At 42.9% G+C, this 20,110-nt stretch overlaps 1 protein-coding gene across 3 annotated transcripts; it reads left to right on the top strand.

Moving 5' to 3' along the window:
* Window positions 1-4,081: 4,081 nt before the first annotated feature.
* On the top strand, window positions 4,082-12,422 carry ERI1 (exoribonuclease 1). Of its 3 annotated transcripts, none has more exons than XM_078861394.1 (7): window positions 4,082-4,471; window positions 5,398-5,459; window positions 6,059-6,326; window positions 7,798-7,881; window positions 8,060-8,169; window positions 8,355-8,469; window positions 11,527-12,422. In XM_078861394.1, the coding sequence occupies exons 1-7, from the start codon at window positions 4,370-4,372 to the stop codon at window positions 11,803-11,805; spliced, it is 1,020 nt and encodes a 339-aa protein (XP_078717520.1). In that variant the 5' UTR covers window positions 4,082-4,369; the 3' UTR covers window positions 11,806-12,422. The 3 variants fall into 3 exon arrangements, with proteins under 3 accessions (XP_078717520.1, XP_078717519.1, XP_078717521.1); XM_078861393.1 differs by having other exon boundaries at window positions 5,263-5,459; XM_078861395.1 differs by lacking the exon at window positions 8,355-8,469 and having other exon boundaries at window positions 5,263-5,459.
* Window positions 12,423-20,110: the final 7,688 nt, after the last annotated feature.

Below are 20,110 nucleotides of genomic sequence, written 5' to 3'. Positions count from 1 at the left end.
CTCTATGGCGAAACTAAACTTGACGTAGTTTTAGAAGTTATCACACTGGCTTTTCCAGTTAAATTGGGTATTACATGCTTTTATAAGTTGGCATTGGTCACAAAAGCGAAGCTGATATAAGAAAACTGACTGGCGTTTGAAATAAATTATGTTTATCAAGCGCAGAGCCATGTGAAGGTCCACCGAGTAAGTGCACATGCCAGAGAAATCTGCAATATTTCCTTTCTCGTGTTCTCTTGTGTAATCTAGATTTCAACTCAACTATTTAAAGCCTAACAAATGGGTGTTAAGTAATTTTAGTGCTGGGGGGGAGCGCATTGGTAAATGGATACTTGGCTCTCGCAGTCCGTTTGGCGTGTGCGCCTTACTTGATGCCAAAAGTGGAAACTCATGTCGGTGTCGGGTTTGCATCATTTCGTATTTGAACACCCACTGCAACACCAGTGCAGATTAAGGTAATTTTGTACGGGGTGGGGGGGGGCCTCTTATAATGTTTTACTGGATCTCAATTCTAACCTGAGACTTTAAAAGTTGGCTCCATGAAATCGTGCCTATCACCCTGTGCCTTTTGGGTAGACCCATCTTACATAGGCTGCCATATTACAGAAACCCAGAAAGTAATAGAATGTGTGGTTATTGGCTATTGTACTATACAACCACCTCTCCAATTTGTGCGTAATTTATACGTTTTCATGAGTTGTCATTTTTGCCATCCTGTACCAGATTTTTTTTATGTTTAACTGTGAAACTAGAGGGATGTAATGACTGTACACTGTGCAATAGGTTACTGATTTGAGACTTTTATATTCACAAAAAGGATACTTCTGTTTGAATGTTTGTTTTTGGTTTAGTTTTCACAATAGGGTTTTCTGTGGCTGTGTTTACGTTTAATGGTTTGTTGTACAGTGATTTAAATAAAGGAAGGTGATGTTATCCTGTGCGCATGTGTATTATGGGCTAATGAGGCCTTGCTTTATCGATTTAATATCTTCCATGCATTGACTTACGTGGGAATATGTTTAGGATTTTTTTTCATCATTGATTCGTGGTGTCACGTGATCCCTCCAGCCACCAGAAGCCGCTCCACTTACCAGTGTTCCAATTGATTCTTTAAACCAATCGCAATGCTGAACTGACAATTCAATTAATTACGAGTATAACAAATCGTTACACTTCCTGCCTGTGTGTACAATTCTGTAAATGACTTTAACCACAAGTTACATGAACAGTAGTTGCACGTTTTGTAACTCAATTGAACAAGGACATACTTAATGTCCCAAATGTATTTCAACTTACAGCTGAAAGTTACATAAACAGTAGTTGCATGTATAATTTTGCAAATCCAGACGCAGTGTAGCAATACTTGAACAAGAACATAACGTCCCAATTTCGACAACTTGCAGCTAGCTTATGTGCCTGTTATACACAGGATTTGCATTCACTAGGATTTTATCACGAGTTGAATACACATTTCCCCTGTGCTTGTGGTTTTTTTAATGGTTTCATATTTTTTTTCATTAGTCTGGATATTATGTTTACAAGGAAGCACTATCCCACTAATGGTGCATGGATTTGGATGCTGCAAGCACAATTTCTTGACGGGTTTGACTGTGCCATGAGAACACACTGACCTACTCTATCGTAGTTTGTAATAGGAAGCAACAAATTCGTGTTGGCCCGTCACATTTCGGTATTAGAGAGTGATCACAGTTGGGAGGCTTTAGTTGGGGAAAACCTAGGTTTTGAAAAATATACCACCGTTAGACCACACCAGCCTCCCCCACTTATTCAGTGAGCCAAATCCATGGAACAGCAATGTATTATAGTAGCAGTACGATATAACCACGTATTTTACAAATAAGCGTTTAATTACGCATCATTTAACATTAATCATTATGCTCATGATACATGCAGAAGATTCCTTGTGTGCTGATATGTTTTGTTACAATATATACATATGTAAATTACATACTAATGTGGCATTGTTAAACCCTTCCAATACAATCCTGGATCAGTTTCATGATTGTACTCTGTCTTCAAGAGGCCCCATAAACTTTATTTTACGAGATAAGGTCCGCTAAGCTATATAGCTCTTTTTCAGAAGTGACCTGGCTACAAATGTTAGCTCCTCAACAAAGTTGCTTATCACATTAAAATGTATCGCAGCCAAATACTCCAAACGCATGTTTATAAATGTGGAGAGAAAAACCGCAGGACCTGGAGGAAAAAATCCACGCGACCACAGGGAGAAAACATGCAAACTCCAAATATACAGGCATCGGGGTCAGAACAAACCCACGACCTCCTGTATACCAGGCGGAAGAAATAACACTTCGCCACCGTAACTCATCCCTGCCTAACCCTCCCCATTCATCTCATTCTACCCCTCTCATCGTTCTGTCGAAGTCCCCAGTCAAACTTCGCTGATGAGAGGTCACATTTCCCTCTGCTGGCCCCACAGTGTGGACCTACCTTCCCCCAACTATCCGTGTTGTTGCCTTCCTGTAGCTTTTCCCCACCTATGATTGACCACCTCTCTTAAAAAATAAATACTGTATGCCCATTACATGATCAAAATAAGTTAAAATACGACGAAGAAGAACGCGTGGATAAGGGAACAAACACATTAGAGGCGTCATTACCTTAAGAATATTTGGTGGTCACGGGAAGAGACACATCATGGCTAGAAAGGATGGTGGCTGATGGGACAATCGTGACGGAATTGCAGCCAACGCACAAGAATACATCGGAAAGAGGGGATGCAGGAGATGAAATGTTGGATCGTGGGACCGTGAGGGATTGCAATGGTGTGATTAGGCTTTTCATCCATCAGTGGAAAGAGCAGGGGTCAGTAGCCAAAATAACAAAGTATTTTTTTTCGAACTCTAAAAAAATTAAAAACCTCAATATATCGATCCTTAACGAATAACGTCACGAATCAGTCCTTTAAAGAGCTGCAGATTGCTGACCCCTGGACGATAGAACATGGCTGAGAATGATATGCGAACTACAATATACACCTTAGTTACAATGACATCGTCTTTTACTGTGGCTTGGTTCTGCCATCAAGGTCTGAGCTAAACGCAGTATGTGAAAATCTAAATTCTTGTTTAAACAACTGTTGAATAACAGAGTTACGTGAACAATGCATGCAATAAATACATAGAGCCCTTTTGTCAATCCTTTTCTGGATTATGTATTTGAACATACTTCACAAATACACATATTTGAACATACTTCACCACAAATAAGCACATGAATACATGTACTTCAGCAGTAATAGTCTGGGGCAAACAGCTTTTCAACCTCTTGTTCAACAATTTGAAGCAGAATGTTAAACCTAATTACTTATGCCCACGTGAATTAATGAACGAATACATTAATTAAACATGCAAATAGATATCATCTAAACCCGTCTATAATTTTGCGAGGTTTTTTTTCTATCAATAAAATAATTTTTGTAAATGTGCCAATTAGATTAAGCAAGTGGATAAATAAATAAAGTAGTGCGGTGCGAAATTAACTACGTGGGAGAATTAAAGAATTCATTAAATATCCGAACAATTAGACGAAATGACCGCATGAACAAATGCAAAATAAGCGTGTGGAGTTTAACAACAAAAAACGCGAATAGATGCACAAATAAGTGAACGAATCACGCGTGAATGATTGCATATAAAGGGCGAAAAATATGAATGAAATAACACTGTGTAAAAAAAATTGTTCCTGGGTAATAAGTGTTATTTCTTAATTGTTTATGCCTCAAAAGTACAGAAAATTGCTATTATTCACCACAAACTTTGCTTTTGTGACCAGGACAGTGAAATTTTGAAATTGACCAATTTTCAATGAGAAAACGTGTGCATTTGTGTCATTCCGTCATATAAAGTCCTGATCACAAAAGCAAAGTTTGTGGGGAATAATAGCCATTTTCTATACTTTTTAGGCATAAGCAATTAAAATATAACAATTAATAATCCAGGGACAAAAATCGTGTTACAAAGTGTAATCACCACCACCACCCAACACCACGTCACCCTGAGTCACCCCCCCCCCATTGCCCTCTGCCGTTTGACTCCGCGTGACGTAAAGTTTAGCGCTAAAACGGTCCATGGACGTCTCTAAAACTCCCAAAAGCCTCCCTCTTGCCTTCTCGTGTTTATCGTTTATTACACTTAACATTTAGTCGAAAGTTCACGGATAAATAACACGAAACTGTCCGCGGCCGTGCGTTCTAGGCCAACTTTATCGCGAGCCCCGCGGCCGCGTTAGGCATCTTGTACGGGGCCCTCTGCTGCCTCCCACGTCAGCCCCCCGGGCTTGCCTGATTCTCCCGCCGCACTTGGGGTCTCTGATCCCCGGGCCGAGCATGGAGCCGGCGGCCTGCAAAGGCCGACGTGGCGGTCGGGCGGCCGCTGCTGTTGCCAAGGAAAATATCCCCGGCTGGGAGGATGACGGACGCGCTGATGTGGTAAATGCGTTTGTGTCATTGTCGTGTGAGCGATTGGTCGATTTCGCTGCTAGATGAATGGTTTCCTACGTTTTTTGCCATACTTAACGCTGGTCAGTGCGTGTTGGTGATAGCGAAAGGGTAGAGGAGGTCACAATTTACCGGTTCAGATGTCAACTTGCCACCAGCACCACCGCTCCGCCCCTGCGTACTCGTGTTCTAATTTCTTAAATATCCAGTTCGTTTTAAAATGCCACGGGTCTTCATTATAGTTATTTAATAATAATTCACCGCGCTGGTCTGTGCGGGTCGGCGAAAATAAAATACATGAATCACTTGATACAGTAAATTTGGCTGTGACGGTCCCACCTGAAGACGGAGACTTCTGTTGCCTCCGAAACGTCGTGATTTAATTTAGTTATTTTCATTTATTATTTTATTATTATTTTAAACCTGCGTGACTTTTCCGGAAAAAAACTAAGAGTATACATGAACCAGCTTTAGCCTCGTTCCTGCGATGTCTATGGGACGTTTATATTGCTGAGATAAGCTTTACTGATCTATTCTGTTGACCTCTGTACGTTTTCATCAAGATAACCTTACCACTAACACAGCATGTTTTTAGACAATGCATTAGTTTGTTATCGCTATACATCACTGAAACATCAAACAATTGCATCGGTTATGATTGTCTCCATTAAATATCACCTATTACAAGTGCAGCATGTTTTACAGTCCTAATAGAGTTCACTTTTGGTAATGATTAGGGTATAAGACACATGACACGAGAGTTGCATCTAATACTTGTGCAGGATTTTGTGAAGGAAGGATCAGCATTGAGGATCGAAGCGAATGGCCTTGCTGAGACCGGGCCTTCGCCCAGCCCTACACCAGACCTTGAATGCAACGATCAACCCAGCTCTGTACAATGTTTCACAACTTACCAGGTCGTGCGAATGGGAAGGAGTGAGTTGTGCAACCATCTGACTCGACTGTCACTTGACACCAGGTGTGTGCTGTTTATGTCATAATGATTTCCTCTTACCATTGTTTAATAACTACCATATGAACACATCACCTGCCCGCGTGTAATCCCACTCAAAGCGAATTGAAGAGTTCAGTGGAGCCATGGTTTTAATTTGCTAGCCATTTGCCTGAGATCATGATTATTTATACCGATGTCATCATACCTCAATTGCATCATTCCAAAAGTCTATATCAAATTTGGCAGATTTGTTTTCTTAAAATCCTGATGAGGCATGGAATAGTGTTAAATTTTAAAGTTAAATCACTCAGTTTTCAAGAAACTATGAGTCTTTATTTAGGTAGTTTGCAAGCGTTGTTGGGGAATTTTTTTTTATATCCTGACTGCATACATTTTGGTTTATAAGTTTATTTCCTATGTACATCCTTGATTCAGGATGTTTACCTCATTTGCTGTACTTTTTGTTTATCCCAAGTCTCCCTTGAAAAAAGTTCATTTTGGTTTCTATGGGCTTTTAGCTGGTTATAAATACATGCATTTTTCTGCAGTGTGAAAGTTGGCTCCAAATGAAATCGCTAATGTGGCGTCTGTACTTTTGGCTTTGCTCCTGCGGTTCAATCCAGTGGGACCAAGGAAGTGCTACGGCAAAGGCTGAAGAGCTACTGTCAACTTGAGCACCGCAGGAAGGGTTCGGAGGACCAGTCTGCATGCAGCAAGCGGCCTGCGATTGCCAGGGGCATACTACACGCGAGCGAATTGGAGCCGTGTGCCTTCAACTACATCTGTGTGGTCGACTTCGAGGCCACTTGCCAGGAGCACAATCCTCGGGACTTCTCGCATGAAATAATCGAGTTCCCTGTGGTTCTGCTTAATACCAGCACTCTGCAGATTGTACGTCCTTTTAATGATTGTTTTTGTATACATTTGCTCTTTTCACCCAGTTCATGTCTTGTCATGGTAGTCCCATGACTCATATCAGGTTAATGTGTCATTGCATTTCCCACAACTCTCCTACATTTATCTGTATTCTTAGCTGGCCTTATATAGGTTTCAGTAGAACAACCAATCCATTCTACACATGGTTGTCTGGTTATTCAGCAGTCTTATATTTCTCATAATATGCCTTGCAGGATGGTGCTCATTAGTCCTGCAGCTCAACTGATGTGTGGATACAAATTTAGTTTTATAGATTTCGTGATCAGAAATCGACTTTGATGTTATCCAATTGTCATTCGTCTTATGTGGACGTAGTGACTTTCTGAAGAATCACAACTCCATTGCTGGGATTTTAATTTCATAGTTTCTGTAAACATCCAGGTCTCACATCTGTATAGGGACAATTATAAGACTAGTGTTCTTCTAATGTGTACCTTCGTGGATATTATGATGTCCATGTGTTCCATATCGTTTTCAAATTGGATAATACTAGCACTGCCCTCACACTTGAAGGATACATGTCCGGGGAGAAGAGTTGGGGTGAGTCTTGACGTCAGCATGTACCAACCCAGCTCAACACTGTGATGCAGGTGATGTCATCACGCAGATGTGCATGGTTACATCACTACCGTGTACATGCCTGCCCAAGCGCCAACCAGAAGTATAGTTATGATTCATAATCAACGTTTTTGGGTTAGATCGCGTTATTTATAAATGTGTCGTAACCCTCCACCACCCGACACGGCTAATCAGCAAAAAAGTGTCACGTTGACAAAAAGACAAATAGTTCACTACTTTAGCCCACCAGTGTGTTGAAGCATGAAACCACAACATTTACAATTTTTGTGTACAGTACGGTACTCAAAAATAATAATATTGGTCGCGAAAGCCTACGTGTTAAACAGTATAGTTATGAGTATGATAAGATGGCTGTTGCCTTTGCGATGCTTGACTCCAGTGTTTCTAGTAATGTTCTGTAATTTGTAATGGCTTGTCCAAGGTAGGTATATAATTTCACTTTCATCGAATTGACCTCTGCAGATGTAAGGTCCTTGATAATGAAATAGAGTTGCTCTCTCCACACAACATTGTCACCTGTTTATCACGTTTTTTTTTTATTCTTAGAGCTAGAATAAGCAAAAAGCAATTGTTAAAATATATTTGTGTACAGTTATTAGATAACCAGGTTAAGATCAACTTGCTGCACTTGAAAACGGTTTCAAGTGCATCAAGTGACTGAAATGTAGATTCACGCCCAGGATGTAGCAATGGTGGCTAATGGCCCCTGACCACAGAGCCAACTAGCCACCTCAAGTCGCTGGTTATTTAGTCGGCAGTGTTTAGTAAAAGGTCGTGTGAGAAAGATTTCAATTATGGAAAATTATGCTTTCAGATGATGTTGTTAAGATCTGTTTTGTGCACTTAGGAGGATACATTTCAAGAGTACGTGAAGCCCTTTCTGAATCCCACACTCTCAGAATTCTGCACTTCCCTAACGGGGATAACGCAGGTAAACCACAATCATACAATTAAGTTACTTGCATCTCATGTATTTCTGTAATCATATCTCTTTTACGAAAATAAATCAGCATTTTATTATTTTACTACATTGTGAAATACACGTTCTGCACGCTTTGCAATTCTGTGGGTTTAAATAAATGTGAGGGTATCGTGTGTGTGTAACCTAGGAAACCGTGGACGCTGCCGACTATTTCCCTGAAGTAATCGACAGAGTTGTAAACTGGATGAGGCAGAAGGGTCTTGGAACAACCTACACTTACGCGATTCTTACCGATGGGTAAGGACTGTTTGTGAGCTAAGCCAGACATACAGATGTTTACATTTATTTACAAGACATACACAGCTCATGCGAAGTAATGTTTTACGTGCACAGAAAAAATGTGAGCCCGTTGTATTTTGTAAACCATAAATTATATTGTGGATTTGCTAATGATATCACTTCATGCATCATTGTGTTGTCAGGTCCTGGGATATGGCACGGTTTTTAAAAATCCAGTGCCAACTCAGCCAACTGCCATACCCACGCTTTGCAAAGAAGTGGATAAACGTTCGCAAAACCTTTAGCTACTTCTTTAAGGTGAGGGTCTAAATCATGTCCCACGTGCTTATATTTATACAACACAATTGCAACAGTTGTATCGGTTACTTAGTGGGTGCCACACGCACTAAGATTAAATTACGAGTCCTCTCGAGTTTTTCTGACCTTCACGTTTTAGCACGCCCAGGGGGAGTTTACTGTAGTTTTAAGCAAGAGGGTCACGCGCCATGCATCAAAAGGATTTCAAACGGCGCTGACGTAAGATGCAGAAATAGACTTGGCCTTTGCAGGCTCCAGCCCGATCACTCAGATATAATCCCTGTGGCCAAGTGCAGTGCTGCGTATCTCCACAGGAGTGATGATTTTAGCTCGTCAGCTGGCACTCGCTTCATCTCCAGCAGCTTAACCTTTATGTAGAGCATTTCACGGCAGCTGTGATTTATTGAAAGCACAGGTTAATGGTGTGACCTGATTTTCTTTAGTTGACATCTCCATTGTGGATTTTGATCTGGTCTGTATTTGATGTCATTAATTTATTTTACAATTAGTTTTTTCACAGCATGGTAACGTGCTGCGTGAAGTTTTTATTATTATACAATAGTTGTGGTTTGTTAATTTAGAGCCCCCCCCCCCCTCCACGCTTGTGCAGGTTGTGGGAGTTATGTGACCTGTGACAATACTTCACAGGCTGGTCAGTGCAGGTTGTTGTAGGCAGGGAGCATAGAAATGCAATCCAATGTATTTTGCTGCACTGCCCTCTGCTGTCCGCAACATTTCCGCAGCCTCATTACAACCTCTTCTTGGTTCTTTCGGTAAAGTCACGTACGTGACTTTACCGAAAGAACCAAGAAGATGAATCCCTGCAGTCACGTAAGCTTTAAATCATTACAACCTGTTTGTGCATGGCAGTCAAGTATCTCGGCTCAAAGCTGCTTGGCTTCTGAAATCTGATGGATCAGGCACAGTCCGAATTATTTGGTCATCAGTCCAAATGTTGACATGTGCTCCCTTTAATGTATAACCTTACAATAGGTGCGTGTGTGTGTATTTTTCCATCATAGTGTATTGGAAAACAACTCGCAAGGGTGCACCAAAAGGTTATTAAGTATCGCGTTGTCATTCCAGAACCTGCCCGCTTTGGAATGCATATTTGCATTAGTGTAGTGTCTCACCGATGCCTTGTCTGCCATGCCAGACGTGCTGAAATAGGGCACGCCGCCGCATTGAAAGCTCCCTGACAGAGTGGATGTTTGGTCTCTGGAATAGCAGTGACCACCGCTCCAATTAGACGTGACATTAAGCAGGCACTAAATAATACATTTTACTCGCATGACATTTAAGGTTCATATTCTTGGTTCTTTCGGTAAAGTCACGTAGAAGGGAAATAATAAAAATAAAACATAATATTATGTTTTATATACAATATTCATTTCAATAAAACATAATATTATGTTTTATTTTTATTATTTCCCTTCTATGTGACTTTACCGAAAGAACCAAGAATATGAATCCATGCAGTCACGAAAGCCTTAAATCGAAACATTTAAGGTTATTAAGTGGTCTAATAAAGTCAAACATTGTTTTGTGCTTTTCAATACATCAAGATCGGTCATGATGAACTTTGTCAAGCCATGGCTGCATGGTGTGTAATCTGAATTTGGAGTTGGCACCAGATTATTGGTCATGATAACTTAATTTGAAGTTACCCAACTGAAGTCACAGTGCCTTCATGGTGTCAAACTCGGTCTAATTAGATCATTTTCATTAAATTTTAGTGGTAGCTGTATACGTTTCTCCATTGAAATTATTCCTGGTGGCGAAAGAGAATGTTTATTCAACAGTGATTCATAAAATAAAAAATTATCAGCAATCTACCGAGCGTTGTGAGACATCAGAAGGGTTAATCAGAAATGAAAGTTAACACCAACCCGCTTGAAAGTCACTGTGCCCCTGTTTATACAATATTCATTTAATGTTCACCATGCTACTATATTTAAAGTTCTTGCATGAAATGCAGTAACATTTCTACGACCTTAATTAATTTCATATCACTTTTGCAATACAGACATCAACATGGAACTTTTCCTGATAAAGGCTTTACCCTGAAATGCCCATTTCCCCATCAAGTTATTTCCAATGGAGAATTAATAAAAGTCTATTTTTAGCCTGTCAATAAACACTGCTTTGGTATCTAGATACTGTGTCTCTATGACCTTGGAAATAATATAATCATTACCATGTGCTGGATGCTATAATTATCTCCATGTTATACACAAGTGCAACGAGAAGAGCCGCCTGTGTTTTATAGACAAGTGCATGCAGATGCTGGGTTATTCATGGAAGGATATGGTAAGCCGCTTTCCAATTTTGAGTAGAGAGTGGCCAAGAACACTTAGGTAAAACATTTAAAAGGAGGTTGTGATGTGTGAGATATGTGCGCTGGATGGATGAGGGCAACTTACTCAACCAGGCATTGTAGTTACCACCCAAAGTTTGCCAAGCATACATATATATATAGTTCTATGCATATAGAACTGCTTTTTGAGTTTGTTCTTCCCCCACACCTCTGATAAGCACAGTTGGATGCGTACGGTATATAAGAAGGTCAACATACAACCATGTTGAAGGCTAACACTAGATGGTGTTGACTTTGCAAACCAATGTGATATATCGCAGAAGATAAAAATATGATGGCGAGATATTGTGGCATCATTTCCTGCCATCACGATGGCTTGCAGCGCTGCAATTCCTTGTTCATGACACTGCTGGCAGAAGGGCCTCCATGAGAACGAGCTCTAGCGATAGCTTTCTGAGGGTACGTGGTTTAGTCTTCTACACTGGCAAGATAGCTTAAAAGAGGTAAGAGTACCAGAACGCATACAAATGACCTTTAATTAAACTAAAGAATAAAAACACATTCTTCATCACTCCCATACGTCAGCTATGGTAAATACGGGGCATTGAGATACACCCCATTTTTACAGCATATTTGGAAAACACGCTTTGTGATGAGGCTAATGTTGATGGGTAATGCATGCCTACTTGCTGTCGTGAGAATTTTTTCCTGTACTTTTTAAAATATATGTGCTTGCTCAGTTATCACGGGAAAAAACGAAGCTCTCGCACATGTTGGAGTGCTTGGAGCTGCAGCCCGAGGGCCGAGCTCACAGCGGCCTGGATGACTCGCGGAACATCGCGCGGGTGGCGGGCAGCCTTCTCAGCCGGGGCTGCTGCCTGCGTCTCAACGAGAGCCTCTCACAGGGCCGCGTGACGGCCGTGCGCGCGGCGGAGGCCCTCGCCGCCACCCCCGTGCCCTACACGCCACAGCACAAGCACTGGCGCAACTCTCAGTCGCCCAGCCGTCTGAGAATCTAGCGGCGCCGTCATTCATTCCTTGTTGGGGAGAGGGAAAGTGAAACAGATGGTGCTAATGAATGTACGCTTTGACGCGAAAGTTCATGCGCTGAGTCATTGAACCATATGTCAAATGCGACTAGTTAATATAAATTGCATTGGTGTGGTGTGCTGGACTTTGTGCTTTTTTCTTGTTCCATGTATGTATTGAAAATGTGTTTGTTTTATATAATAGTAACATGCAATTTTTTAAGTTAAACTGCCATTATTTGATATATTTTGTAAATGTGGACTGTAAACATGTAAAATTGGGTAAACAGTTGAACTCTGTGAATTGTACATTACAAACATGGTGGGTTGTTGCTGCATCGTAAAAACGATGCACCAGTTGTACAAATAGCTGGTAAGCCACATTCAAATCAATGCTTGAGCACAGTGAAATAACCAATTAATTAAAATTTGGAGATGTTTTCATACATTCTGTACTAACATTTTATTGGCACATAATTTGACTACTAGCAATAAATGAATCGTGACTAACAATATTTTAAACTGACAAAACAAATTATGAAAGTCATTTATAAAATTTAGCAAAATCATCGGACCAAAATATTGGTATTCCTTTTCAATAAAATCAATTCGCAAGATGATCATTGTCATGCTCGTGTGTACACCGTCAACTCGGGCAAACGTTTTCTATTGGGCTTTATAAACACTGAGTGTTTCTGAATGCCGATAACAGTAATTGCGCTAAGTGTGAACACATTATTTGGCAGAGGTGGGACAAAGTCATTGTTATGCAAGTCCAAGTCGAGTCGCAAGTCATCAAATTCATGACTCGAGTCTGACTCGAGTCCAAGTCACATGACTCGAGTCCACACCTCTGTTATTTGGTGATACTGCTTTGGCAGTGGTGCACATGCACACAAACAAACTTGTCAATAACAGCTCTATAAGAAAAAATACACGGGACGTTTCAAGATAGGGCCCTTTGTAGTGCATTTACGGACTTTAGCGCATTTATGTGCTATGAGGATGGACCATTGCGTGAAACGTTGGTGTATATTTTCCCTTGTAAGGCAGTGTTATTGTCGAATGCACTAAGATCTGCGTGCATTTGTAACGGGACTCATTTGACGTGCGCACACGCAAATTAGACTTGACTGCACGCGTTGTTGGCACGTGAAGGCATGTTGTGCGAGTGCAGACTAGGGAGTGTGTTAACGGTGCACTTCGGGCGGCGCTGGCATTTTAACACGGTGCACGACTGCCCGCTGCAGGAGACGGGTCGTAAAAATTAATGTTTCGAGCGGCCGTGGTGGGGGGGGGGCGGTCAGCGACATTGTCATGCCAGAATTCTGAAGAGCCCCATTTTTTTTCTTGTCCGCTTGCATTCCACATGCTGGGGGCACCTGCGCCTGCTTGGAATTTTAAGGCGACGCCAAGAAGATTATGGCCAGTTCACGAGTGCCGCTCATGGTGGTTGAGACTCGGTGGAGATAATGCCTCGACATCTCTGCCAAAATTGCGTTCATTCCATCGCGTTCGGCAGTACGGAGCGCTCGTTATCGGCCCTGGTTAGAGAGTTCAAGTTCATTTATTAGGTATAGCCCTGTGAGCCATTCGGCTCTTGAATCGGGTGCAACCGCAACAAACAAAAAACACGAACAAGAAAACATCTTAAAGTGACTATGTGCAAACAGAAAATCCAAGAAAAGACAGCAAAATATTGCATAAAAAGCACCGTACACCAACACTGCAAAAATCCCAGTGGGCTGCAAGTCAAACAACAACAACCACAAGACAACTTAGATTAAGGCCATCAGTCTAACTCTGTACTACAACAAACAAACATTGCCAAACCAAAAAACGTTTCCAAAATCACCAAAATAAAGCCACCTCACTGCTGTTGACACCGGGGTCACAGTGAATTCAAGCTGCCGCTGCGCGTACAAACGCAATGTATGCGTGCGATTGTCTGTATTCTTAAAGGAGATTGTGATGGTTCTGACACGTTTGCAGCACATTTTTAGCCAAGGTAGAGGTAGTACCCAGGGATTGGCAATTGGGATAAAGAACCAAAGCAGATGGTTAGAGACTCTGAGTGGACCTTGGAGGCTGGGTTTCAATTCTGCAACAGTGATGTTATCTAGCAGAAGGAAATACGTTATGGCATCGGTTGCATTGGCTGTGATATTTTTACCTTGTATATTTCAGCTGAATAGCCAAGCAGCTGAGTCGATTTCTTCCTGTTTCAAAGTTGACTCCTGAAACTATCAATGAGTGATACTGCATTGGCAATTATGCACATAAAACAAAACTATATACCATTCAATAATACTGCCTTAAAAGGAAAAAAACCAGTATATATTAATTGAGATTTTGGGCACATCTATTCAGAGACCCGGTTATTATTGCGGGGAAATCAATGTGCAAAATCACTGGTGTTTAACTTGATCATGAAAATCATCATAGGCACCATTCACTCATTCTCATTGTCATCCTCTAATCGTGTATGACAATGCTCGTCCAGGCTTGCACCAAATCGAATACACCGTTCTCGTGCACCTGTAGGGTATCGTCTGGGCCGTAGAGAGGTGGGTTTGGTGGGGGAGCAGATATGGGGGCAGATTGCCTTGGGCTTCAGATCCGAATGGAACACAGAAAAGGCCGCGGGGGGAGGAGGGGTCTTGGAGAGGACCTCGGGGTGTCTCCGAGTCACCTTTGTTTTTGCAGACCGCGCCAGAATTAAATCTTGTCAACAAAACAATCCCAAAGCGATTGAGACGCGTCAGAGCATTTGGTTGTATCGAGTGTGAAACTCATTTTGTCCTGGATTTCGATTGGGACAACATTTCAGGGGGAGCTGCCCGCGACATTGGACGGCCGAGCGGCAGTGAAATCGCGTGTCCACCGAATGAAAAGGAGTGCGAAGAGTTTGTGTGGCGAATGTTACCACATCCCGCAGCACTTTCAGATGCACTTTTGTGGCCGTCTGGAACGCTCTCCCTTCCAATATTCGGAAGTCGCTGGAGCTATGCACTTTTAAATCATCTAGATTGAAAACTCGTTCCTTTAGAACTTCCTTTTGTGTTTAGTTTGTCCTTCCCCTCTGCACCTATTGTAGAGTGGTTACTTACGTATGGTTCGAAAGAAGTTCAACATATAGATACGAGGGGGCCTCGTGCCGTTTTCCCCAAAGCCTCCAAAAATATTTCGACGGCTCTGGGTTTCTTAATAGCATCCTCCCTGTGTGGCGATGAATGCTGTGCTCAGTAAATCGGCTTTTGATATGTAACATCATAGCATAAACAAAAACAAGTGTGACACGGGGAGTGCCACACGGGGAGTGCCACACGGTGGCGTGCGTGAGGACATAGGTATTCATGGTGGGATGGAAGGGGCGCGCTGCAGTGCTTCGTGCGAAAGCACTATAAACCTCAGCCATACGAGTTAGATTCCCATCGGTGGCGGGTCTTGTATCCCCCCCCCCGCATCCCCCTCCAACAAACTCCCCCCATTCACTGACCAGCATGGTGAAGTATGGTAAGATAACTCCCATGACCGAAATAGTGTGGAGAGGCCTTTATCCAGCAGTGCATTTACAAAGAGCTGTCCTTTTTTTTTATCACTGTAAATAGTAAGGCATTTTGGCATTTTTAAGGCTCTCTGTGAAGGCAGTAGGTTTTTTAAATCATTGCCAAAAACAGTCAGTTAATGTATCACCTTCAAGTGAGGTTTATAATTAAGATTGGCTTTCTGCACATCTGAAATTGCAGTCACCTGTTAAAGGCGCAGACTGCAGTGACAGCATGTGGATAGTGCCTTTTATGCAACCATATTCCAGCCGTGAATCCCACACCTGTGAACCTACGGGTGGAATAAATCATGTGGTTAGCTGCATTGCCCGTGGTGCACAAGCACAAATACCAAAAACAACTACAAATTCGTCAACAACACTGGCCTTGAAAGGACAAATATAGGAGTGACTTTTCGGGTAATGGCCCTTTTTCATGTGCTATGAAAAAGGGCCATTACCCAAAACGTCACCTATTTCCATTTTAAGCAGTATAATTGACAAATGTTTTTTTGTTGTTGTTGCTACGTGTAGAATACGTGCCAAAACAAGTGAATGCGTGCTTTGCCTGTTAATACATGGCGTGGTTGTGCCTAGCTGGGTGCATGTTCTTTATTTTCACGTGAAACCAAATTGTCTGTCAAGCACCTTTGCTTGCCAGCTGGTATCACTGCCTTTGCAAATGTCATCGACCCATTCTTGCCCTGTCCTTCCAAATGATACAATTGGGGTCCTGGGATGGAATGCACATTATACATTTACATTATTAATTTGAATGATTAAATGTGGTTAAACAGGCAAACTTTCAACTCGGATGGGCTTCTGCGGCCGTATGGAATGCTCTTTTATCCGATATTAAGAAGCCACTGGAGCTAAGCAATTAACAATTGAGATTGAAAACTCTTTTCTTGAGAACTGATTATTGTGTGTTTAGTTGTCTTTCTCCCGCACCTCCGATGAGCACTGTTAGTTACGTACGGTGCGATAGTAGTTCAACATACATCTCGCCTTATTTTATCCTCGTATTTTTTTTACACGTTCATATGATTATAGGAATATAGGGTATAATATTGTAGGATTTTTTTTTATGAATGGGCATATATTGTACGCTCGTGGTAGTGCCTGCTCCCAGCTAGCCTAGCAGCGTTCCGGCACATTGCTGATGTAATTAACCTAACAAACACAAACAAATGGTGCATGCGTTAGAGGCGTTTCGGATGAATTTACGCATTCGTGACTTCCTTTTACATTCCCACGGTGCTAAGACACTGACGCAAGCCTCGAGAGATTAAAGCACACAAACTGAGGAATGTACGCAATTTGCATCTCGGGGTGTCAAGAGGGAGAGGCTCGTCATTAATCTCGAGCTTGACCTACGCCTGGTCCCGTGCCTCAACTCTAATAAAAACTGAACTGCTGACCTAAAAAAAAATAAACACAAAGACAAAGATCCCCCGTATAGCCTTGGGGCAAGTGCTGTTCACAAGTACCTATGAAGGCCGGCATGGCACACGAGGGGGTAAGTGGCCAGCACTACGCACGGCTGCCTTTATCTCCCGAGTGGTGATGTTTACACATTTGAGGCTGAACCGACCGAGGGAAGGCCCAGGACCGTTTCAGATAATCGTCACTGGCGTTGGCTGTGAGAATGAATCAAACTCAGGTCGCTGTGTTCGTAGTACAGCGCGTTAGCCGCTAAGCGATACCCTATCGCTTCCCACAAAAACAACTACACACGTACAAAGATCCCTTGTTATAGCATTAACAGTCTGCTGGGGCAAGTGCTGTTAGCGAGTACCTAATGAAGGCCAGAGTGGCACACGAGGGGGTGGGTGGCCATCACCACGCCCGACCACTTTTTCTCCCTAGTGGCGATGTCTACACACCGCACCAGGTACTCATTTGAGACGGAACCGACCTTGGGGAGGCCCAGGACCGGTTCATATAATCGTCACTGATGTTGGCCGTGAGCGGGAATCAAACCCGGGACGCTGAGTTCGTAGCGCAGTGTAACGCTAACCGCTGCACCACCGCTCCGCCCAAGATACATCCACACACACATACACGAGTCTTGGAAATATCAATTTCCCAGCGCAGATGTGGGATTGATTAATTTGAATTAAGTCAATAGAACAGCCAACTGCGACGATGGACCCAAAGGCAGGAGAGCCTAATTTAACAAAGCCAGTGATAAAATGTGCGTTTGGGTATTAAAAGATTAAACAAAACACATTCACCATATGGTATTATAATCCATAATATCATCCAATATTATACTTTAATAATGTACATGTACAGCCTGTATCAATCTACTGCTGAGCAGGTCCTGGAGGTTATTTGACCGTATAACACGTAGGCTTTCACGACCAATATCCATAATAGTTTTTTTTGGCGTGGTCACCACATCTATATGAGGGACGAAAAAGTAAGACTTCTCCACTAATCTGGCTATCGCCTGATGAAGCGAGTTGTAATTACTAGCGAAACGTCGTACTCAGATTGTAAATGTTGTGGCTTGGCTCTCCAACGCACCGGTGTGCTGTAGTAGTGACGAATTGGCCACGTTCTGTTTACATGACAACCCTTACTAGTTGGCTGTGTCGGGTGGTGGCGGGTTTTAACGACACATTTATATATTTACGCGATCTAACCCAAACAAAACTCAATTATATATGACCGTACTTCGACACGTTGGTCGGTATGGGTTGGTGATGACAGGGAGCATCGACATGGAAGCACAGAAGTACAATACAACAATATTTTCCGTGCTCTTCTGCCTTCTGCTCCATCACAACGTAAGTTTGAAACCTTCAGTGCGTGGTACGCATCGTAGTCACCCATCCAAGCACTTTCCGGGCCCCAAACACCAATCGAGATAGCTGCGCATACAAAATAATAGTATCAGCAACATTAGTCGTGTAGCGCTGTAAATGGGCTGCGTGCACTTACCTGCAGTAGCAGACAGGGCCCATCAGGGGCAGTACCTTGCACCGATATGTGGGTCGCTACATTCCCCAGCCCAATTGCAGGAGGGGGCTTGCGGGGTGTTCTGGGATCCCCCGAGACCCCTCCCAATAGGAGGGGGCTGCGAGGTGTCCTAGGATCCCCCGAGACTCCCCCTGGAACTCTCTGGAAGGGAGGCGTGGCCAGGGGCTGACACACCTGGGGAGGTGTATAAAAGCCGGACCTCTGGAAGGGTCCGGGGCCAGTCCAAGACCGAAGCCAGAAGACCAGCTAGCTTAGAACCCTGGGACCCCTAGCCTCGCTGTCCTTGTAAGCGCCGGGACTCGGTGGGACAGTGGTGAGACCCTGGGAACCACCGGCCCGACGTCCTTGTAAGGGCCGGGTCCGAGTTTGGCCAGTGGCCAGGACCTGTACGTTGGCTGGGTCGGGTTAGTGCAGCCTCCCCTAGGTCACTAGTAGCCGGAGGACTGAGAGCCCGTAGCCTCGTGATAGGGCACACTAGTCGGGGGCAGTACCCCCCCAGGTAGTAGTCAGAAAGGGCCGTTGCCCTCGTGAAGACTGGCTGTGCTGTTAGCGTTGTTGAATAAACACGTTGCCTCTAAGATTCGTCTCCGCTCTCCGTAAACCCACTACAGTCGTAACCTGTCCATGCGAAGCGGTGTACCGTGGCCAAGTGCCTCGTCATCCACGTCTTAAAGGGCTGCCTACGAGCAGCTTTGAACCTTCGTGATGTTGGCGCGTCTAATTTTGTAATGTGTGGCCAATCAATGGCCCTTACCATTGTTTCTAGATTTGAAGCTTTCGTGACTGCAAGGATTCATATTCTTAGGTTTTTTCGGTAAAGTCACGTAGGTAAAAAACTAAAATAAAAATTTATAAAAGCAAAATAAAATTAAATAAAAATCACGACGTTTCGGAGGCAACACACCTTGATACAGCTATCGTGCTGTGACGGTTCCACCTGAAGACGGAGGCTTGTGTTGCCTCCGAAACGTCGTGATTTTCATTTATTTTTTATTTTTTTGTTTTTATTAATTTTGATTTTAGTTTCGTGACTTTACCGAAAAAACCTAAGAATATGAATCCTTACCATTGTATTGTAAAATATAGAGGTGCTGCCCTGCAAGTTGCTCGCTCTCTCCACTGCTGTCGGAAGGGCCAACTCCGATATCGAGCCAACTGTGGAGGGTATTTGGTCTACTCTTTCACGTTTACCGAACGTCTTGGAAGAGGCGGGTGTAGCTACAATTTACCCCACCCGACCTACCGGTCGACTAACAGTGCCCTTGCCAATCAATACCGCTTAGTGGAGAGAACTCGGGGGATTTAGACACATGCAACATTGTCGTTTTGACTCCCGCGCCACGAGATGGAATCGACGATCATCTGGATTTGCAGTGAAGTGTGCGAACCATTATATCACCGCAGCTCCCTCCTATATTGTTTGCGGTCTAATTTGTATGATTACCCGTGTGATTGCCACCGCTGCGAATTGATTACATTTATTGCTTTTGTTGATCATGAATTCTCTGTTTTTTTACATGTATATTCAAAAGCGTGTCAAGGGCAATATCTCAGTGTGGTTTCACCTAATTAAATATTGGCCCGCTGTGAATGTGAAGTGCATGCATATTCATTGTTTTGATGTTACATGGGACCTCGACCAGCCAGAATGTGTCAGGTCTCTTCAGATCTTGGCAGCTAATTCGGATCGAGCCTTGGTTAGTGATTGGATAGGATGACATCACTTTGCACAGCATAGGACTCAAGGCAAATTTCATCATC

This window comes from Lampetra fluviatilis, chromosome 12 (genome assembly GCF_964198595.1).
Source record: "Lampetra fluviatilis chromosome 12, kcLamFluv1.1, whole genome shotgun sequence".
NCBI lineage: Eukaryota > Metazoa > Chordata > Hyperoartia > Petromyzontiformes > Petromyzontidae > Lampetra > Lampetra fluviatilis.
This window is presented reverse-complemented; position numbering and strand designations above follow the sequence as displayed.

Coding starts and splice junctions, on each gene's coding strand:
- ERI1 (XM_078861393.1), top strand. CDS start 4,370: ATGGAGCCGGCGGCCTGCAAAGGCCGACGTGGCGGTCGGGCGGCCGCT. Junction 4,472..5,262: donor ATGACGGACGCGCTGATGTG/GTAAATGCGTTT, acceptor ATACTTGTGCAG/GATTTTGTGAAGGAAGGATC. Junction 6,327..7,797: donor ATACCAGCACTCTGCAGATT/GTACGTCCTTTT, acceptor TTGTGCACTTAG/GAGGATACATTTCAAGAGTA.